General features: G+C 36.9%; 2 protein-coding genes across 2 annotated transcripts; both read right to left on the bottom strand.

The window, feature by feature from the left end:
* Positions 1-4,187: 4,187 nt before the first annotated feature.
* LOC124777748 lies at positions 4,188-9,454 on the bottom strand. The gene is made up of 3 exons (XM_047253250.1): positions 7,416-9,454; positions 7,185-7,310; positions 4,188-7,088 (listed from the first exon to the last, which is right to left on the bottom strand). Exon 1 carries the CDS (start codon positions 9,452-9,454, stop codon positions 8,264-8,266), a length of 1,191 nt encoding a protein of 396 aa, XP_047109206.1. The 3' UTR covers positions 4,188-7,088; positions 7,185-7,310; positions 7,416-8,263.
* LOC124777749 lies at positions 9,375-18,243 on the bottom strand. The gene is made up of 5 exons (XM_047253252.1): positions 18,089-18,243; positions 15,390-15,483; positions 10,529-10,680; positions 10,279-10,425; positions 9,375-10,158 (listed from the first exon to the last, which is right to left on the bottom strand). The coding sequence occupies exons 1-5, from the start codon at positions 18,185-18,187 to the stop codon at positions 9,721-9,723; spliced, it is 930 nt and encodes a 309-aa protein (XP_047109208.1). The 5' UTR covers positions 18,188-18,243; the 3' UTR covers positions 9,375-9,720.
* Positions 18,244-23,608: the final 5,365 nt, after the last annotated feature.

Below are 23,608 nucleotides of genomic sequence, written 5' to 3'. Positions count from 1 at the left end.
ATGTTGATGCTGTGATACATACAGGTTCTGAATTTTGAAAATTCCAGTAACACTTCAAATTAAAGTAAATGAGACATTGGTAACAAATGCATGTAGTGTTGCAAACTTCTTAAATAGGTACGGTACTTTGTATCTGTTACTGACAGCTTGAAGTTATCAGGTTCAGTTAACAGTGCAATTGAACATCTGAGACCACTCCCTACAAATAACTTCAGTGAAGTTTTTCAAAGTGTATTCATGTGAGTTGAGTTGTACCTCAAATTATTTGTGTAATCAATCTCTTATCAGTGGAACATTTCCAGACTGGCTAAAATATGCCTAAGTTAAGCCTCTGTACAAGAAGAGCATTAAAGAGATACTATCAAATTATTGATCATTTTCACTTTTGCTGGCGTCTTCAAAAATATTTGAAAAGGTTGTGTCTAAGCATCTTCTTAAGCATCCGACTGCAAACAATATATCATCCAAGTCACTGTTTGGTTTCCTTATGCTTACTGATATAGAGAAGGGTATTTGCACATACAGTGGGAATAATTCATAACAAAACAAGTTAGAGGCTACTGGCATTTTCTGTGACCTGTCAAAAGCCCTTGACTATGAATCACAGCTTTCTCTCAAGAGAATTAGAATATTGTGATGTCACTGGCAGTGCTGCAAAATGGTTAGAGTCTGACCTAACTAAAAGGAAACAAGGGTGTCACTGCAAATACATGCAGAGTAAGCAAATAGTCTTCATCTGATTGGGAAGTAATTACATGTGGTGCTCCTCAAGGTTCCATCTTGAATCTGTTGTTTATTCCTGTCTACAGTAATGACCTCTCATCTGTTAAATTGCCATATGCTAAGTTTGTTTTGTTGGCACATGACACAAACATTGCAACAAATAGCAAGTCAAGTACAGATTTAGAAATTGCTACTAATCAAATTTTCACTGACAGTTAATGGTTTAGAAGTAATTTACTGTCATTAAACTTTGGAAAGACCCCCTATATGCAGATAAGAACCTGTAAGAAATTTGTTTCCAGGATGTGTATAATGTACAAAGCATTCAGATAGAAGCAGTTGACAGTGTTAAATTTCTCGGGTTACAACTCGTTAATAAATTCAGTTAGGAAGTGTGTGTACCACAAAATTGCTGAAGCACCCAGACAAGTTTGTAATTGCAATGGGAATGATGTCAGATGTAGGAGATAGAAAAAAAAAACTTGCTTACTTCATTTGCTTTTATATTTTGAGGTACCTCGTCAAATCGAGCAAAAGTTTTTAGACTGCAGAAGCATGTAATAAGACTCAGTTGTGTTGTAAATTCCATATAATCATGTACAAATATGAGCAAGGAAGTGGGTATTCTAACCAATGCTTCAGTATATTTATCCCTTAAAGAAATTGGTTGCAAATAACATGTTTATTTCCAAACAATAGCTCAGCACATAGTAAAATACTAGGAACAATAAGACCTAAAATTGCTTACCTTGGTCCAAAGAGGAGTCCAGTTTACGGGAACACACATTTTCAATAAATTGCCAGCCCATTAAAAAGTTTGTTTCAGAAACAGCACAGTTTAAACAGAGCTTGAAAGATTTTTAGGCAGGCAGCTCCTCTATAAATGAATATCTTAACAGGGACTGTTAGACCAGCTTAAGTAAAAATGTCTTAGATTTGGTTTTACAACAGTTAAGATTAGGAGTTGTGTGTGTGATAAATTTGTTAAAAGTGCATAACTGTTTCATTCTGAGTGTATTAATTCTGTAAACATTGGCAGTCCCAGTTTATCTGTTATGTATTCACGTATCTTTAAAAGTCTCCTGACATGTGATCATGGAAGTGTTATATTCAGATGGTCTTTGTTTTTTATGTTGTACTTTGACATATTCCATATCCAAGAAACCCATCCCATTTTTGGGTCTATAGAATGAGAACTGAATCTAATGTAGTAAAATCCATCTGAGGATGTTAAACATGGCTTCAGTTATCAGCATAGATGTGTAGCCGTTTCAGTTGCTAAGATGAGTACTTAAAGATACCAGTGATATTTATTATGGGTTTATTATGTTGACCATACCTGTGTACACCCAATTCAATTGATAAGCAACTCGTATGGCTATAATTTATGTGTAAAATATTGTCAGGATAGAACAATTGTCATATCCAGTCGCTCAATGAAAACTACTTTTATGTCAGGTCTTTCGTTCCACTGTTGAATCTTCGAATTGTGTGTAATGAACTGGCAAGAGCTACAGACAGTGCCATGATATACAGCCAAGCATTTTAAATGCATGTTTATTCAGAGCTTGAAGATGATACTGATTAGTTAAAAACCTTTGTTGAATTTGTATACCGTTACTTTAATATTTCCATTCCCCTCAAAACATTGGTAATACGAATCACAGTAAGGATTGTACACTAAATTAATTCCTCTGCAACAGGAACAACACCCCTTTAAACATACATCTGCAAGTTGTGGTTTCGCCTTCTACAATACTTCACTCCCTTCCCAAGGACTGCACACTTTTCATGTCTTTACACATTACTGTTACATCAGTGTGCAAATTTTAGTCTTTGTATTTTATCCTTGCTACCTTCAGAATTTCCTAGTGTATAGTCCAGCCAACAGTGTCAAAAGCTTTCTCTATATCCTCTTGTAAGATTTTTAGTAGGACCAATATTGCCTCATGTGTTGCTACTTTTTCCCAGATACCAAAGTAATGTTTCCTGGGGCCAGTTGGCACCTACCAGCTTGTCCACTATTCTTTACTTAATTTGTGTCAAACTACAACCATGACTTGCCACACTGATAGTTCTGTAATATTTCCAACTTTCAGTGCCTGGTTTTCTTGGAATAGGAATTATTACTTCCTTCTGAAACGTGAAGGTTTTTCACTTGTCTCTTATCTTGCATACCACATGGAATAGTTCGACTTGGCTGTCTGTCTGAAGGATCTCCACAAATGTGAGGGAATGGCTACTCCAAGTGCTTTGTTTGGGTGCAGGTCTTTCATCACCATGTGAAATTATTCTCTTAGTCTATCTCCCACCTAGTCTTCATCTGTCTCTTATAATATTGTACTCTAATTTCTCTTGTTATAGTAAACAGTTGAAGTAAGAGCCCGTATTCCAGCTTTACTCTTTTGATGAATTTTATACACGATCTGATGTACCTTAGGTTAAAGGTAAGTTAAACAATCCCCATTCTTCCTGCTACAATAAAAATATTCAGAAAGGATAAGTACAATCTGAATGCCTTGACACAGTGTACTTTTTGGAAAGTGGTCCATACACGAAGGTAGTTACCAGTCCTTTGTGCATTTAATAAAGTTTTTTCTGCTCTGTTCATATAACACTAAGGTTTTTGGTTAGTCTATCTCTACAATAGGATGCAACTGGCTGAAATATCCAGAAAGGATATGGAAAGAACTTAATCCCTGCCTCCTTTTCACGAGTTTGTAAATGACTTTTTCCTTAATCTTCCTTAATGTGGCACTAATCAACTCTTCCATCATAATAGTTACCAGCAACAACAGAGTGAAACTGAAATAAGGTTATGATACATAAGGAATATCAGTCACACATGTTACCTATGTGGATTGCTAGTGTTTGTAACAGAAGCCTCTTTAAGAAATTTAATAAATCTAAAAGGAAAACTTAGCAGCAGAGTGCAAAATCACATGACATTCAAGGCAAAGGTTTCTTAGTTGCATGTGAAACATACCTTGAAGAATATACTTTGCTCCTGCTGAACTAAACCAGTTAAAGGGTTCAGAGTTGTACTGAAGTATCACCATTATGTAGTACTACTACTGAATGCAGCCTGTTTTGTCGGCTTTGGTGAATAATAGTCAGTAAAAACCTTACTAATTTATACGAAGCTGGTATCTGTACAGATACCATTGGTGATCTTGCAGCTCTCGAAGAATGAAATCATAATGAAAGCCAGACCTTTAGCCGCTTACAGGTGTTGATAATTAGGTATATTCTGCACACAATTTCTGATCTGTTATTGCCACATTTCCCATGAAATGATAATATCTTACACACACACACGCACGCACGCACACACACACGCACACACACACACACACACACACACACACACACACACACACACACACACAAAACTCAGGTCACCAAGCTACAGGATTATTATACAGAAACAAATAATATAAATATCAATCTATTTTATTGGGCATTTACATATGAATTCACCTTACCACAATCAATGTTAAAAATATTACATGAACATAAATCCATCTGCCACACAGAAAAAAATAAGCTTAAATGGATAATTCAAAATTTAACTTTACACAGAATAGCCTTAAAAAATTGAAATTGTATCAAGTGTCATCAGTGAAGAACTAAACATTTTTAAGTGTTGATACATGAACTGCAATCCAACATAATGGGTTACAAATACTCAGTTTAAGAATATAAAACATTTCTCCAACCACATTTACTTCACTTGGCTCATACTGGAAGGAAATCCTAGGTTTACCACCTGACAGTGGATCAATACTGTAGCAATGGCAATCTCTTCCACAATCACCAACTGAGGAACTGTTTACAGTTTGTACAGAAAATTTGAAAACTGTTTTTCTTATCAATCAGGACACTCATTTCTAAAGCACCTCCTTTAACTGTCTCAAAGATAGCTGATGATGGTGTCGTGTGACAAGGGCCTCCCGTCGGGTAGACCGCTCGCCTGGTGCAAGTCTTCCGATTTGACGCCACTTTGGCGACTTGCGCGTCGATGGGGATGAAATGATGATGATTAGGACAACACAACACCCAGTCGCTGAGCGGAGAAAATCTCCGACCCAGCTGAGAATCAAACCTGGGCCCTTAGGATTGACAGTCTGTTGCGCTGACCACTCGGCTACCGGGGGCGGACTCAAAGATAGCTGAAAGACTATCTCTCTGCTTCTCCAGCAAATCAGCACACACACATGCTAACAATAGTTTGTAAAGGAAATACAAATTCAGGTGCATGATGGAATGACATCATACAGCCAATAATTTGGCTCTAGATACATTTATTGATAATTTCACTGGGACACACATACCAGGTCTAATGAATACTACGTTTTACCCCACTGAAAAAAAATTATATTCACACATATTGGACCTTGTAATGTACAAATAAAGCATTGTTTGACGAGACTAGATTGCAGAATCATGCTGACGAGTGGCACAAGGAATAAAGCAATCACATGATTTATTACAAACATGGTATAGGTGCCAATGGAGGAGTGAAACCATCACTTTTTTCTATCAGAGCTGTTAGCAAAGAGATCTTTTGAAGAAGTACAGGGATAGTTGTTATATGCAACATACAAAACAACACCACATGATGTGCCTTTATTTTTTTATAGCCGTAAAGAGTAATGTGGGTTATTTGGTTTTCTTTTTCATTCAAGTTGAAAATGCACTAGCCATTTTCAAGGATTGGAATCCCATCTACTGGGTTACTGATTTCTTATAGTCTGAGATAAACGCAACTGATCAAGCATTTCCTCAGACAAAAGTTTACTTGTGCCTTTTCAGTCTGAAACAGGTTTGAGGAAGATGGCTGAATATATACCAAATGACATGAAGAGATTTCTGGGCATGTGGCAAGAAATTTCAGAATCACCAACAGAGAATTAACAGATCATACAGAAGAGATAGTGAGGCTTCTCAGAGAAACAAATATGCATCACTGTACGTTTAACAGCAGTGGCTATTGGTACATGAAAAGAGAGTGGAAGCTTATGAGGACAAGGGCAATTTTGACACCATTGACATTACAAGTGGAGTTGAAGCCATGAACAAGATTGTAAACATTTTTTTTTTCCTAAAATGGAATACAGATGGGACCTTGAATGGGGCTACTAGGGATATAAGAAATAAATTTCTTTCAAGCCTAATTAGAAATTACTGTCTGCAGAATTCTGCCATCAAATCATAACAGAGATGTTCCACTGTTTTTTCATTTATTTATTTATTTTTAAAGCAAGTTTGTGAAACATGTCATGCAGTGATATGCACCAGGGAAAGTTGAGTTAACTGCAAGATTAGTGAATGTGAAGTTGGACAATGTTTTGTATGGAGAGTACAATGTTCAAAGACTGTAATTATGTTGTCAGCTTTGCTCTACCAAACTGCGCATGTGAAGATTTTGAGATATATAAATACCTATGCAAGCATTTCTGTGCAATCTTTATTTTCTATCCAGAGTGGGGTTTTGATAAAATACCAGAAAGTTGCAGGAGTAGCCCATTAATCTGTCTTCACGAGATGTACAGGTTTGGTTTCAGAAATGTGTCTGCAGTAATTTCACATGAAGACAGTAGCAATGAGGACACAGTTGAGGAAACACATATAGAGCATCACACTGATACCTTAACCATTTCTTTGCAGCAATTTGAAGTGAAGGTGTTGTTCAAACAGGTTTATAATCTCACATACAACTGTATCAACAGTGAAACATTATGTACTTGAATCACTCAGCAGCTGTGTGCTAGATTTGCAGTTAGCAAACCCTGAAATTTGTGGTCTCCCCACAGCTGTGCCATCAAATTCCCAACAATAATATTAAGTAAGATGCCATTACTTTTACAGGGCCTGGCATAAAGACCCCTCTCATTGTAATGTTCATATATTTGTGCCTTAATGGATAATTAACTACTAAGGAATAGATCACATGGAGGTCATAGCATTCCATTTGAAGGATCAAACAATAAGAGCTATCTAAAAAATAAAAATAAGGGAGATCTTTATGCCAAGTTCTGTAAGCAAACTTTGTCACACATTTTAATTTTTAAGTAGTTGTATTGACCGTGATTTGTATTTCCTTTAACCAAGCAACAATGTCTACTTCTCGTTACAAGAAATTCTTGGATTGTTGAGAAACCGTTCAAAAATTACAATCAAGTTGCAAACATTTATGAGCCACAACAAATGGCAATTTGATACACACGTGAAACACTATATGGATTGTTTAACTTCAGGAATACTATCAATCTTCCAAGATATCCTTGGAATATAACAGTCTTGATGCAATCTGGTGTGAATTTTCCCATGGACTGAAGGCCAGAAATCCATCATAACTGAACCTAACAAATAAATTAACAACAAGTAATTGAGTTATGCAACATGAAGACAACTGATACACATGTTTTCAAGGCACAATTCCAAAATTTAGTACTCACTTCTTTTGGTGCCCGATGACGTTACTCACCAGCTGCAATGCCCATAACTACTTTATAACTGAATTTAATAAACATTACTGGTATTCCAGTAACATTAATTGCTTCTGTGTAGTATCTGCAGTAACTCTGCAAAGTTATTAAGAACATTAGAACCAAGGTGGTAGATATCCAATATGTAGGTAACTGATACACATTAAGCTTCCAAAGCAAATAAAAAAACTCAATACTTACTTCATTTGGTCCCAATGACATTGCTGACCAGATACCATATCAAGGAAACACTATACTCTTCTGTCAGAGTGATACTGGGCAATCTCACATGTTCATTAACATGGCAGTCTTTATCTTTTTCTCTGTTTCACGTGAATCACTAGACATGTATTGAAGCAAGTGAGAGCAAGTGCATTCTTACTTGGAAAAAGAAATGCAAAATCTTTCCTCCATCAGTCATACAACATCTCAATGCCACTAAGATATATCTTATTTATTTTTTCCACCTTTTCAACTCTCAACATTGTCCCATATTTGAATTAACCTAATTTAAAGTTAAAATCTTTTTCTTCATATTTTAAAAAGTTCGCAAGTTCTACACTACCATCTAGTTTAATTCCTCAGAAAAATCTTTTCTCTGATGAACAATGAAGAATCCAGGATGGAATGTAACAATATTATGAAAAGGATAGTTGTTGCTGCTCACCAAATAGTGAAGATGCTGAGTCACAGAAAGGCACAACAAAAAGACTGTCGGACTTATCTCTCGGGCAACAAGGGCCTTTTCAAAAGCGTGCGCGCACACACTCACTCACAAACACACACACAAATGTAGCAACTATCCTTTTTATAATATTTTATCTATTGATACTTCGAAATTCAAATGTGCAACAAAGTTTAAAATCAGAGACCAACATAAAGACCTCATAGCATTCCATCTTGAGGATCAGAAATGATGGAGCTTACTTGTATTTTACATAGACAAAGAGCTATCTAAAATTCAAATAAACAGTCATTTCTTACCCTTCAAATGGAAAGTTATAATGTGTTTAAGACAGATCTTGTAAGGCTTTTGGCATCATTCTTCGCTATTGTTTGGAAGTTGATGGCACTGCTAATGGGAGACCACCAACTTCAGGATTTGCTAATTGCAAATCTTGCACACAGTTGCTCAGTGATTCATGTACTTTTTGTAATGTTTCACTGTTGCTGCAGTTGTATGTGAGATTATAAATCTGTTTACACCTTGCTGCAAACTGATGCAAAGGAATATTCTGGGTTTGAACAAGACCATCTGTATTTGCTGCCTCGACAGCCTCCTCAACCTCGACAGCCTCCTCAACCTCGACAGCCTCCTCAACCTCAGCTGCTTCAACTGCCTCCTCAACAGCTTCGTCACTACTACTCCCTTCATATGAAATTACTGAAGAGCCACTTCTAAAGCCCACCCCATACATTTCATCAAGACAGATTAATGGACTAGTCTTATAACTTTCTGGCATTTTATCAAAACCCCACTCTGGGTAAAAAATAAAGATTGCATAGAAATGCTTGCATGGGTATTTATATCTCCGAAAATCTTCACATGTGCAATCTGGTATATCAAAGTTTACAACATAATTACAGTTTTTGGACTTTGCACTCTCCACACAAAATGAACCATCCGATCTCCTACTCACTGATCTTGTGGTTAACTCAACTTTTGCTGATGCATATTGCTGCATGACATGTTTCAAAAACTTGTTTGTTTTTTTATGCAAAAACAGTGGAACATCTTTGTTATAAGCTTTGATGGCAGAATTCTGCAGACAGTACTTTCTAATTAGGCTTGGAAGAAACTGGTTTATTATAACCTTAGTAACCCCAGTTAAAGTCCTGTCTGAATTGTGTTTAAGGAAAAAATGTTTTACAACCTTGTTCATGGCTTCAACTCCATTTGTAGTGTCAATGGTTGCAAATCTGCCCTTGTCCTCATACGCTTTCACCCATCTTTCACATACCGTTAGCCATTGCTGTTTAAAGTATGGCCATGCACGCTCGTTTCTCCGAGAAACCTCATGCGTTCGCAACTCTTCTACGCAATCTCTAAATTCTCTCTCTGTTGGTGATTCTGAAATTTCTTGCCACATATCCAGAAATGTCTTCATGTCATTTGGTACACGTAGATTATCCTTTTTTTTTTTTTTTTTTTTTTTTTTCCAACCATCTTCCCCATGCCTGTTTTCGATGGAAAAGGCACAAGTAAACTTTTGTCTGAGGGAATGCTTGCTCAATTGCATTTATCTCTGACTCCGAGAAATCAGTAACCCAATAGAGGGGATTCCAATCCTTGTTCCAGTCCTTGAAAATGTCTAGTGCTTCATGAATGGATCTTGCATTTTCAATCTGAATGAAAAAAAAAAACTGACAACCAAATAGCCCACATTACTCTTCACAGCTATAAAAAATAAAGGAATATCATATGTTGCATCTAACAAACAACTACCCCCATACTTCTTCAAAAGATCTCTCTGTCAACTGCTCTGATAGCAAAAAAGTAATGGTTTCACTTCTCCATTGGCTCCTGTACAATGTCTAAAATCATGTGATTGCTCGAGTTTTTGTGCCACTCATCAGCCTGATTCTGCAGTCTAGTCTCGTCAAACAATACTTTATTTGTACCATAAAGGGTCCAATAAATGAGACTGTAAATAGTTTTCTCTGTGGGGTAAAAGGTAGTATTCATTTGACCTGGTATGCGTGTCCCAGTGAAATTGATTTCAACAAATCTATCTAGAGCCAACTTAATGACTTTGAGAGATGTCATTCCACTGAGTACTAAGTTTTTGATTTCCTTTACAAGTGAAGGATGTATGTACCCACTTGCTTCAACACTTTCAGTAGCATGTGTCTGTGCATTTGCTGGGGAAGCAGTCAAATAATAACGTAGGTAGCTCTTAGGCGGGCATGGCAATGCCAAATCTTTCTGTAGACTTGCAAGAACCTGTAAGACAAAAATGTATCAATTATTTAATTAAGAGCATTAAAAACAATAGATTTTAAAGTATACTGTCAACTGATCATGTAAAATTTTCTCCAAGCAGAACCCAAACTGGATACTTACTTTTGCCTTGGTATCCCTGTGTTCAGTTGCTGAGTGCACACTGTAATCAGGATACACCCTTATACACTTCAAATTTAAAGTCGCTGGGCAGTTGGATTTTCTAGTATCCATGATCCTCAATCTCTTACGAGGAGTCACATGGTCTTCCTAAAGAGGGTAAAGAACTACTATAAAATTTATTTAATAAACTTTCCCTGTAACTAACTTGTTTTATGGAAAGTAAGTCTATCTTAACACAGCATGATATTACCAAGTGCTCAGGTACACTAGACTCTTTACTTTTATAGTATTTTGGCCCCAAAACACAGTGCCTCGACCACACACTCTCCACTGCAAATGCACAACCAAAAAAGGGGATAGGGACATGTCCCTGCATTTGTTTGAAGAAATGTTTTGTTTTACCTGGAACAGTTAATATATTTCTCACAGACAAAAACACAAACATTGTTACTGTTAAATAATTCACATATGTTATTGCTAATTAACTAAATACAATGTGAGAAAACATTTCATTCATTTGACAGGTATTGTCAAAGTTCTGAACTGATGGAAGCAGATTGTCTATCTACTTTACATAGTACTGGAACAAAATTTTACGGGATGTCACACCTATTGTATCTAGCAAAGAAATGGAACTGTCTGCCATGTGCAATGAGGATACCATACTGATTTCGGGCAACTGAAGTGCTTTATTGTGGTTCCAATAAATGTGGAATTAATATTCTTTGTAAACAAAGGAGATGTGAAGAACACTTATGTAGAAAAATGGAATTACTATAAATGTGGAATTACAAAAAATAAACTTAACTAGGAAGACAATAAAGCTAAACATACCTGTCAATAGGTTCAATGACCTGACTACCACAATTATCGAAAGCCATAGAAACCATTTCAACATGAACACAGCAGTATAGCTTCATTAAAATTATTTGTTAGTTGGCATCTGTCACTTGTTGCTAAAGTGTTAGCACACCGGCTGCTGCTGTATTATAGGCAACAAACAGAGCAGGTCACTCAGCAAGTGCTGTTCAATTTAATTTTCATGTTAAAAAAAAGTAGGTTTAGCTCAGTAGAGGCAGAGCACAGGTTGGGATTACGAAAGGATGGGAAACGTATACATGTAACTCTGTGCCGTGTTGGAAGTGGCCATTATGAAATAACATGAATATGACATGCTCTGCTGACAACTGGTTTTGGAGTGACCAATGGCATAACTGTGGCAGATACGACATTTTATAGCCCAGAATTTAAACTCATTTGATAACCTAACCATAACATGATGTGCAATATATCCTAGAAAATGGCTGTCAGCATTCTACAGAAGAACTGTTAATCGTACTTTGTTCACAACAATTAATACATTTAATGCCGTGTGACCACGGGCAATCGCAGCATAGCCTCACACCTAATGCTGTTGCCTGGCCTGGCTTGATGGTGAAACATCCAACACTAAGCATATGACAGGAAACTAGCTGAAGCTAATCTCTATAAGCAAACTCAAGACAAAAAAAATTGTATTTCAGTGCTAAAAGCAAACTAATTTCTTCCTTTCATTAATTACCTGAAACTGTCCTCACACAAGCTGCATGGACTGCCAAATTACCAACTGATGAGCAGTCCTGGTTTGCATTCGGTTACAGGTTATAGGTGAAAAGCTGATTTCAAATGAAATAATAATATGAAGAAGAAATATAAGGAATTAAAAAGTAAATACAATGTCAAAAATGACACAGCAGAGTGTTAGAAATAAAACTGCATCCAAACCTATTAACTGAATAAAAATAATGAAGTAATTTTGATAATATTTTGGTATAAAAAATATCAAAGAATCTGTCAAGACTCAAATCCACAACTTTATATGGATCAGGAATGTGTCTTATCCGTTACACTATGCCACCACTCTACATTACACTCATGTAAGATTATTTGGTCCCAACGATCATGTGCTGCCTTCAACCAGAGCAGCCTTTCACATTATGGTTGAAGGCAGCAAATGATTGCATGGCGTTCAAACACATCAAGAAAGGAAGTCAGACAAGAAAATGGAAGTGGATTGATCAGCTGTTGTGGCAGTCAGGAAATGGCGAACAGAGATAGTTTGGACCTGACGCATTCAGCACTCTGATTGGAGGAAATCAGCTCTGACAGGAATTGTCAACCAACAAATAATTTTAATCAGCCTATTATCAAATGCAAGTGTGTAAAAATTACTGAGTGTATGGCTATGAAAATAGATAAATGACAAACAATTCAACAACACAGAGGAAAATAATTAATACAATTCTGCCTTGCATATCACAACTACTATTAACAATAACAAAAAAAAGAGTCAATTCCATCAATTGTTAGTGCAGCTTAGAAAGAAATGTCCATTTAAAGTATATATGTTGTTGTTGTTGTGGTCTTCAGTCCTGAGACTGGTTTGATGCAGCTCTCCATGCCACTCTGTCCTGTGCAAGCTTTTTCATCTCCCAGTACCTACTGCAACCTATATCCTTCTGAATCTGCTTAGTGTATTCATCTCTTGGTCTCCCGCTACGATTTTTACCCTCCACGCTGCCCTCCAATACTAAATTGGTTATCCCTTGATGCCTCAGAACATGTCCTACCAAACGATCCCTTCTTCTGGTCAAGTTGTGCCACAAACTTCTCTTCTCCCCAATCCTATTCAATACTTCCTCATTAGTTATGTGATCTACCCATCTAATCTTCAGCATTCTTCTGTAGCACCACATTTCGAAAGCTTCCATTCTCTTCTTGTCCAAACTATTTATCGTCCATGTTTCATTTCCATACATGGCTACACTCCATACGAATACTTTCAGAAATGACTTCCTGACACTTAAATCAATACTGGATGTTAACAAATTTCTCTTCTTCAGAAACGCTTTCCTTGCCATTGCCATCCTAAATTTTATATCCTCTCTACTTCGACCATCATCAGTTATTTTGCTCCCCAAATAGCAAAACTCCTTTACTACTTTAAGTGCCTCATTTCCTAATCTAATTCCCTCAGCATCACCCGACTTAATTAGACTACATTCCATTATCCTTGTTTTGCTTTTGTTGATGTTCATCTTATATCCTCCTTTCAAGACACTGTCCATTCCATTCAACTGCTCTTCCAAGTCCTTTGCTGTCTGTGACAGAATTACAATGTCATCGGTGAACCTCAAAGTTTTTATTTCTTCTCCATGAATTTTAATACCTACCCCGAATTTTTCTTTTGTTTCCTTTACTGCTTGCTCAATATACAGATTGAACAACATCGGGGAGAGGCTACAACCCTGTCTTACTCCCTTCCCAACCACTGCTTCCCTTTCATGTCCCTCGACTCTTATAACTGCCATCTGGTTTCTGTACAAATTGTAAATAGCCTTTCGCTCCCTGTATTTTACCCTTGCCACCTTTAGAATTTGAAAGAGAGTATTCCAGTCAACATTGTCAAAAGCTTTCTCTAAGTCTACAAATGCTAGAAACGTGGGTTTGCCTTTCCTTAATCTTTCTTCTAAGATAAGTCGTAAGGTCAGTATTGCCTCACGTGTTCCAGTGTTTCTACGGAATCCAAACTGATCTTCCCCGAGGTTGGCTTCTACTAGTTTTTCCATTCGTCTGTAAAGAATTCGTGTTAGTATTTTGCAGCTGTGACTTATTAAGCTGATAGTTCGGTAATTTTCACATCTGTCAACACCTGCTTTCTTTGGGATTGGAATTATTATATTCTTCTTGAAGTCTGAGGGTATTTCGCCTGTTTCATACATCTTGCTCACCAGATGGTAGAGTTTTGTCAGGACTGGCTCTCCCACGGCCGTCAGTAGTTCCAATGGAATATTGTCTACTCCGGGGGCCTTGTTTCGACTCAGGTCTTTCAGTGCTCTGTCAAACTCTTCACGCAGTATCGTATCTCCCATTTCATCTTCATCTACATCCTCTTCCATTTCCATAATATTGTCCTCAAGTACATCGCCCTTGTATAGACCCTCTATATACTCCTTCCACCTTTCTGCTTTCCCTTCTTTGCTTAGAACTGGGTTTCCATCTGAGCTCTTGATATTCATACCAGTCGTTCTCTTATCTCCAAAGGTCTCTTTAATTTTCCTGTAGGCGGTATCTACCTTACCCCTAGTGAGATAGGCCTCTACATCCTTACATTTGTCCTCTAGCCATCCCTGCTTAGCCATTTTGCACTTCCTGTCGATCTCATTTTTGAGACGTTTGTATTCCTTTTTGCCTGTTTCACTTACTGCATTTTTATATTTTCTCCTTTCATCAATTAAATTCAATATTTCTTCTGTTACCCAAGGATTTCTACTAGCCCTCGTCTTTTTACCTACTTGATCCTCTGCTTCCTTCACTACTTCATCCCTCAAAGCTACCCATTCTTCTTCTACTGTATTTATTTCCCCCATTCCTGTCAATTGCTCCCTTATGCTCTCCCTGAATCTCTGTACAACCTCTGGTTCTTTCAGTTTATCCAGGTCCCATCTCCTTAAATTCCCACCTTTTTGCAGTTTCTTCAGTTTCAATCTGCAGTTCATAACCAATAGATTGTGGTCAGAATCCACATCTGCCCCTGGAAATGTCTTACAATTTAAAACCTGGTTCCTAAATCTCTGTCTTACCATTATATAATCTATCTGATACCTTTTAGTATCTCCAGGGTTCTTCCATGTATACAACCTTCTTTCATGATTCTTAAACCAAGTGTTAGTTATGATTATGTTGTGCTCTGTGCAAAATTCTACCAGACGGCTTCCTCTTTCATTTCTGTCCCCCAATCCATATTCACCTACTATGTTTCCTTCTCTCCCTTTTCCTACACCCGAATTCCAGTCACCCATGACTACTAAATTTTCGTCTCCCTTCACAATCTGAATAATTTCTTTTATTTCATCATACATTTCTTCAATTTCTTCGCCATCTGCAGAGCTAGTTGGCATATAAACTTGTACTACTGTAGTAGGTGTGGGCTTCGTATCTATATATATATACTATCCATATATATATATATACTATCCCTAATTCCAGCAAACTAAGTTCTTCCTTCAAGTATACATATATGAACTAAAATGGTAAACCACAGAAAGTAATTAATGCAGCAGTTCACTTACTTTTCATAACATCTGAAAATGGCTCTTTAAAACGACTACTTCTCACACAGTATGAAAACCCCATAGTTTTCAGCTGATCGAGCAGTGTTTCCACCTGAGAATAAAGTGACCAGTAGCATAAACGGAAGGTAACTACACTAGGTTAACTGGGAAACATGAATGAAGAGGGAAATTTTAGGCTTTACAAAATTCAGTTATTTAATGTACACAGCCCTTCACCACATCTGATGTTTTTGACAGCTAAAGTAAGTAAGTGTTATGTTATTAACCACGGATGAGTTGACAAAATTGGGAGTTCATTTGTTTGCTCTTTTGCTTTTATTCCATTGTTATTCACTGACCACAAATTATGTTACCGTTGACTTCAGTTAAAATTGTGATCATAAAATGATCTTTCAGTTGTAATTATGATGATGAAAAATATTTTCCAAGTGCACATGAAGTTTAATGAGCTAGTTTTGGGGTTAACTGATCAGTGCTTCAGTTAACCTCATTACAAGCACGCCTTGCCTTACGTCAACAAAAGGTTTATTAAGTATAATAATTATGCATACTATGAATTCCAGGTTTTATATACTAAGAATAAGACAATCATCAATCAAAACTATCCAGTACAACTGATGAAAGTTGAAACTGGTTAATACATCCATGAAAAAGTTTTTGTAAAAATTACAAAAAGATTTCTCTCCTACAATTGAAAAATATCAGATTTCGGCTGTCAAACTCTTAACAAAAGTGGAAGAAAGACCTCTGACTACATTACTTCAATACAACATCCATTAAGCTTAATCACAAAATCTGCAAGCATCTTGGCACATTAATTTGCAAAGGGATTGAAATCTGTAACAAAGACCTAGGAAAGAGAGCATTATACGACGAATTGCTCACAGAATTCGTGAAACTTCCATTACGTACATAAGACACTCCCCTCAAGGACCACAACTTATGATTCTGCATAATCATCATATGAAAAAAAAGCATAATTTTGCATACTCTGCCACATCATACAAGCCATAAGCTATGACTTATTGTCTTGAAGTCTTACTTAAGTTATTGTATGACACAGGAAATTATCTAATGACAAATAGAGCAAAATCAATCATGATCTGGGCTGGTTAGCCTGAATTCCTCCTTATCACCAACAGAAGTAATACAGCACTTTTAAGGCTTATTTGACTGATACACTCCAAACTTAAAAATAATTTGCCATCTATTTCTACTATTGGTATTCCTGACAAGGTTATAGATGCAGACCTCAACATTTCTCCTCCTCGAGAAGTCAACACTATCCAGTAGAAGAACTGAGATAATATCTCCAGAAGACATTTTGCCTCATCCCAAGTCCTATGTTGTGAGAGGAAAAACTAAGAAAAATAAATAAATGACTTAATAACTCACTCCCATCAACATCATCTCCAGTAAAAGCCAGATCAATAGAAGAAATTAAAATAAAATCTAGCAGGGCAATAAGAAAAGAGTGTAGATATGAAAGAACACCTGTAAGAGAAGTTTAACTTTGAGGGCTTCAAAGTGTCATAAGGTTCTATACCCTATGAGGACCCAAATTCACCAACGAGCATTTCTAAAGACTAAAACAGCTTACATTATCATCAAAATTTCAGTGTGGTGCTGAGAAAATTTTAGATCCTGACAGACTTTGTCTACCAATATAATCCAGCAATCCCAATAGAGTTCCAACATTATCCACACAAAGCAGCCACCTAAGCCGTGGTAATAACTGAAACATCGTAACATGTATTAATTAAGTGGACAGTTATTACTGAGCAACGGTATTCTGAACAAAAAGCTCTCACTCAGCATCCATCAACAATACACATTTGCTCAGAATTCAGTAGGGAGGCCAAACGTGGCCGTGTTGCAAAATTTGCATAAAGTGGCATTCATTACAGTGCTATTGATGAAAAAAGTTGTTTCATAGTTGATGTCGCTGACCTTGCTGAAACTTTGGTGAGAAACTAAGGATCTTACAGTCATTTGAATTACAGACAGACAGTTTTCTAGCTAATCTCTGAATTCAGTACCTCAATGAAATTCAGCTCAGTGCCAGCACAAAGAAAACAGCAGTAATAGATTTGTGCAATTATGCACTGGAGCTGATACTGCAATTAGAAAGGACTACGTAAAATTCCTGGGAAAATGCAGGATACATTTATGTGGAATACAGAGCCCACGCTCTGGCAATGACATTAGCTGCAAATATACTGCTTTTTATTTTCCTTTTGCATGACTATTCCCAGGCCCAGAGTCCCATTTTCATGTGTGTGTCTTCTAAATTACGCCATTTACTCGAGACGACGTTTGCGCGTGAGCTGCTGCAATGTTCAGTTTCTCTTTCTGTAATACATAGATGACGAACTCACAAACGGCGAATTTTGAAACAAAGTTGCCATTGACTTCCTAAACAGCGATCATTAATTACAATATTCCACTTGTATATGTTACAGTAAAGGTAACGTAACAATGTAACAATGCAGCACCTCACAATGAAAACAAAGAAAAAACTGCGTAATACATAAAAACTCACTTAAAAATGGGAGTCAGATCGCTGAAAGCGACATATAAAATTTATTAAAATGAAATCTTAACTGGCAGCAGAAAAAAAGTTATTTTCTAGAGTTCCTAAGGTCTCTAAAGGCGCATATTTTTGCCAGCCAATACTAACATAAAATTGTTATTACCTCCTCCAACGAATTACAATAGCCTGAAATCAGGCCTTCCTCCGAAACTCTGAAATCTTTCAGAGCGTCACGAAAGATGTTTTCATACACCTGAGACATTTTGCTCGATAGCGAAAATACAACCACTCAAGATACATGGTCAGTATGACAGTGATGAACAAAGCAGACGCTTTTCCTGCTAACTCGATTCAACCACAGATCTCGATCAGTCGACAAGTGTGCAGCGAGTTTGCGTATACGTCATTTTGACGTCACTTCCGAGTGGTTTTGGACCACAATGATTAATTTAATCCAAATCTATGCTCCAACAGCCAACAAAGACCAAGAAGAAATAGGAAAATTTTATGAAGAATTAACACAAGCAATAGGAACCTCAAAAAGCAGAGACATTATTATCATCATGGGAGATTTTAATGCCAAAATAGGTGAAGGAAGGGAAGGTGATCTTATTGGACCTTTTGGTTTAGGAACAAGAAATGAAAGAGGAGATTTGCTGTCACAATTTTGCCAGGAAAACAATCTGTCTATTACAAACACATTTTTTAAACTCCCTAAACGAAGACTTTATACTTGGAAATCACCAAGAGACTGTAATGAAGAAGTTTGCAGAAATCAAATTGATTTCATACTTATAAACAAGAGGTACAAAAATTCTATTCATGGTGTGAAAACATATCCAGGAGCTGATATATTTTCTGATCATAACCTTTTAGTAGCAAAGTTCCATGTGAAACTGAAAGCCATACAAAAGAAACAAAAGAAGGACTATATAAATACAACTATTCTAAGAGACCCCTTGACTAAACAAAAGACTTCTGAAGAGATTAATAAGGAATTAGTTAGGATAAAGAATAATCAAACAGAAGACATTGATGGCAAATGGGAACTTATAAAAGACACATTAAATAATGCATGTAAAAACACAATGGCGACCAAACACGACAACATGAAAAAGAAGTGGATGACAGAGAAGATATTACAATTGATGGAACAAAGAAGAATACTTAAAAATAGAGATGAAAGTGAGTATAAAAGATTACATGCAGAAATACGAAAAGAAACACGGCGAGCAAAAGAAGAATGGTACAAGGAACAATGGAGGCATGGTTCCATCCTTGCTACCCTCCCTGTTTTCCTTTCCCTGTTACTTCATAACCTGGGTTGTGAGTAACTGAATCCACTTTCCCTTCTTCCCTTTCTTTCCCCTCTCTCCTCCCTGATGAAGGAACATTTGTTCCGAAAGCTAGGAACGTAAATTTTCGGTTCTGTTTTTTTTTTTTTTTTTTTTTTTTTTTTTGTGTGTATCTATCGGCTGTACTGAGCTGAGGTAAGTACTGGCCAGCCCCTCTATCTCTTTGTTAGTATTTGTTTCACATCTTTATGTGAGATTTTCCATTAATCATTAAGTTCCAGGATAAGGTATTTTTGCAATAATAAATGGCCCTGAGTACAGTAATTGCCATTTTTTGTTCAGCTTACCAATCTGGGATGTGTTCTCAAGAGAACTCATTGCCATTCGAAAAAATGTGTTACTCGTTTTAACTTTTTGTTGTATATTCTCTTCCTGTATTCTGCTCCATTCTCTAGCGTAATTACTGCTTGTTTGATTTTATCCTGTAAATTTAAATCTTTAGTATGTAATTTTGGTATGGGTGATTCCCAGTCTTCAGTTTGCTTTGTGTTGAACGTAAGTTCATTAGGAGTGAAACCTGTAGAAGAGTGGGGGAGATTTTACTATTTGCATAAATGGAGTCATGTATTCAATCCATTGTGAATGCTTATTATGAGCGTATGCCCCTATAAATCTATTGAATTCCTTAAAATCCCTCGCTACGGGACTTGCTTCTGGGTGGAAAAAAAACTTACCAAGATGTGTTTAATGTCCTGTGTACTCATGAATTGTTTCAATTTTCTTCCTACGAAATAGGCTGCCTTGTCTGTTAATATGGCTTTGGGTTTCCCTACTCTTCATAAATAATCCTCTTCAATTCTCCTTATGATGCTACTGGCTGTAGTGGTTTAGATAGCATAAAGTTTGATGTATTTTGTGAAAATATCATAAAGAGCTATTATGTATTTGACACCACCTTTTGCTCTAGGATATGGCCCTGCGATATCCAGAGAAACCATTTCCAGTGGAGCTTTGGTTAGTATGGGGTGTAGTTCTGTAAACTTTGACATACTGGATGGTTTTGTTCTTTGACAAATAGCACACTTTTTTAATATTTGTGAAACATGTCGTAAATTAGGAAAGTAACAAAGTTTGGAAATCTTGTCTGTTCATTTTGTTACTCCGTAATGCCCCCATACTGTTTGTGTTTGTATTCGATAAATTCATCGGTATATTCCTCTGGAAGGCATACACACTAATGGTTAGCTCTTTTGTGCTTCCGGTGGATCAAAACGCCTTTGTATAACTGACTATCTTCGACCATAGATACTATGGTTGAAGCTGACCATTTACTTACCTTGTGGTTAGCATTCCCTGGATAAGGCATCTGCAGTAACATTCTGACTGCACTTTATGCATATTATTTCAAAATTGAACTCCTGCAGGTACAAACACCACCTCGCTAGTCTTCGGTGTAACAGTTAACAAGTTAATAGAAAAGATAACGATTGGTGGTCACAGTAGATTTTAGTGTTTTTACCCCAAAGAAAATACTCAAATTTCCTAAACGCCCAAATTACTGCTAAACTTTCCAGTCCTGATATGGAATATGATCTTTCTGCCTCTGATAAAATTCTGCTGGCAAAGCTGATGACTTTGGGTACGGTTTTTCTTTCTTCTTCTTGTATCACGAACAACCATGCCCCCAGCCCCTGAGACGAGGCATCCATGTTTAAACAGAAGTCTTTGGACATGTCAGGATGACTCAGAATGTTTGCTTATATTAATGCATTTTTACTTTTGGTGAAGTCCTCCTTGCATCCCTCATCCCATAACCAAGGCATATTCTTTCTCAACAGGTTAAGTAGTGCATCACTATTCATAAGCTGCTGTGGTATAAATTTTCGAAAGAAGGAAGTTAGTCCTAGATATGCTTTCAATTGTTTTCTCTTCCTTGTGGGTGAGCAATTACATATGGCATCTAGTTTCTTTGGGTCTGGTAATGTACCCTATTCTGATACGATATGTCCTAAAAATTTCACTTGTTCTTTGCCAAAGTTAGATTTCTTTAGATTTGCTGTCACTCCGTATTTTGTAAATCTCTGAAATACCTTTTCTGTTACACTAATGTGTTCTGCCCAAGTTGATGTGGCTATTAACATATCGTCAATATAAATGGTAACCTTACTGAGCAATTCTGCTCCTAAGACCCTGTCCAAGGCTGATATAAATACGCCTGCACTAATGTTTAAGCCAAAGTGTAGAACTTGAAATTCATAACTCCTGCCATTGCAGAAAAATACTGTGTATTTCCTCATGCAACTTTATTTGCCAGTAGGATTTTTTCAGGTCAAGGGTGCTGAAATATTTGGTGTCGTTAAATTTTAGCAATTGTTCATTTAAATTATCTGGTTTTGTCCTTACTGGTACTAGGATTATGTTTATACCTCTAGCATCTAAAACTAGTCATACTGATACATCAGGTTTGCTAACTTGTAGTATTGGGCTGCAATATGGTGAAAATGATCGCTGTATGATCCCCCATTAGCACATTCTACTGATTTCCTGCTTGCCCACGGTATAGGGTAAGACATAACACAAAATGTTTCATGAGGATGGACATTAAGTTTATGTTCATAATCGTTGATAACTCCTGGATATTTAAAAAGTAAGTCAGAAAGCTCTTGTTGTGTAGCGTCTAGAATATTTGATTTGTTCAATTTTTGTTGTACTAATTCCTGGTTAACTTCAACGTCGGTCTCGTGTCTGTTATCACATTTGTCATAAAATACACAGTGGGATATGAATACTGTACAGTGACATGGGATTGTGGGTTTTCTTTGACATACCTCTCCAGTGTGGTAATCAGGCTAATAGAAAGTCTTTGGTCCTTCACAAAGAAATGGCACTTACCATTACCTATGTCTATTTGAGTTTTGTAGGTTCTAAATGTGTCCATACCTATCAAGCAGTTGACTATAAGTTTATCTACTATTAAAAAATTACACTGCACAGGAAATTGTTCAGTGTCCACGGTGATAAGAGGTTGGTGTTTTACTAACTTGGTTTTGCTTCAGGCATTAAATTAGTCGTGGACCCTGTATAAAGTATTAACTGTGTGTCTGTACCAAAAATTTTATTCTGGTTATTGCTTGCACTTGTTCTTCCAGTGTATTTTTCGCTGATTTTAGTTAATGTTGGTATAGATTGTCTTTTATGTCTCCTTGTTCATCGAATGGTATGAAACATGTTTGCAAATCTGGCTTGCCCCCATCGCTTATAAGGTATATAGTATTGGGCTCAACTACGACCGATTCGGATTTTCCCGCAGTGTAGTCTGATCTACTTCGGTACACGGGACAACTTGTGTCAGTTGTACTGTGTGATTGTTTCTCCAGTGTGTATCATTTCCAGTTCGCAACATGCTTTCTCGTGTGTTCATATGGCTGCTGTGAAATGTTGCCGTATTGTGATTTTGCTGCGCAAAGGATGTCTGCGGTATGACGTGTTGTATGTTATTGTTGTAGCCATGTGCCAGCCACCGATGCGGCTGACTGTTTTCATTTACACGCGGTGCATGATTTTGAGAGAGGGTCTGAAATTAGGTTGTGGATGGTAATCGTTCCTGTTATACGGAAAGTTTTGTTTAAATCTCTTGTTCCTACGATTTCCATTCCCGTATCCATTACCACGGTTAATGTATCCTTGCGGTTGCGCGTACCAGCTTTGCTGTGTGTTTGTGTCTGGCATTTTTGTATTGACCATTCAAATTACGTTGTTGTGGTGTTTGGCTGTCTGATGCCCTAGTTGTTACTCCTTTCTCTTTATATATTAGGTCGATTGAATCTAAAATGGATACAAAATATTCTGTGTCGTGCTCAGGTGTAGTAATTAATTTTTCACAAATGTGTGATAGCAAACAACTTTTTAAAATTTTTAAAACATCCACATCAGAAATAAGATTCGTACAATGACTTGTTTTGTTGAGATACTTCTCAAAATATTTTCGCAAGTTACCATATTTGCTATTAAAATGGGTGGGGTTAAAAACCTCTCGCCTAAGTCTCTCCTGTACGTCTTCTGACCAGTATTTGTCATAAATGCCCGTTCAAATTGCAAATATGTGGTACAAAGCTCAGCTACCTCGGTCGCCCACAGAAGTGCATCGCCTTGCGTGTACCCAAAAACAAACCTGATCTTCTGTGCTTCTGTCCAATTTCTAGGAAACACATGTCTTAAAGCACTAATAAACACAACAGTATTCATCTTCTTACCTTCACTTGTAAATGTTGGAAATTGACGGTATCTTAATAGACCTTCTGATGAATTCTTCTCGGGTTATCAGCCGAGTGGTGGCGTCATCTTGTTGCAATGTTTCAATGAGTTTCGTACCCATCATCTTCTGGCGA

Source organism: Schistocerca piceifrons, chromosome 2 (assembly GCF_021461385.2).
Source record: "Schistocerca piceifrons isolate TAMUIC-IGC-003096 chromosome 2, iqSchPice1.1, whole genome shotgun sequence".
NCBI lineage: Eukaryota > Metazoa > Arthropoda > Insecta > Orthoptera > Acrididae > Schistocerca > Schistocerca piceifrons.
Note: the sequence above shows the minus strand (reverse complement) of the source record. Positions and strands in the feature narration are given on the sequence as shown.

Excerpts from the sequence above, each read along its gene's own strand:
- LOC124777748 (XM_047253250.1), bottom strand. The coding sequence starts at position 9,454 with ATGCAATTGAGCAAGCATTCCCTCAGACAAAAGTTTACTTGTGCCTTT.
- LOC124777749 (XM_047253252.1), bottom strand. The coding sequence starts at position 18,187 with ATGTCTCAGGTGTATGAAAACATCTTTCGTGACGCTCTGAAAGATTTC. Across the intron at positions 15,484-18,088 it reads ATTGTAATTCGTTGGAGGAG|GTGGAAACACTGCTCGATCA; the intron begins GTAATAACAATT and ends CTTTATTCTCAG. Across the intron at positions 10,426-10,528 it reads CTAGTGTACCTGAGCACTTG|GAAGACCATGTGACTCCTCG; the intron begins GTAATATCATGC and ends TACCCTCTTTAG.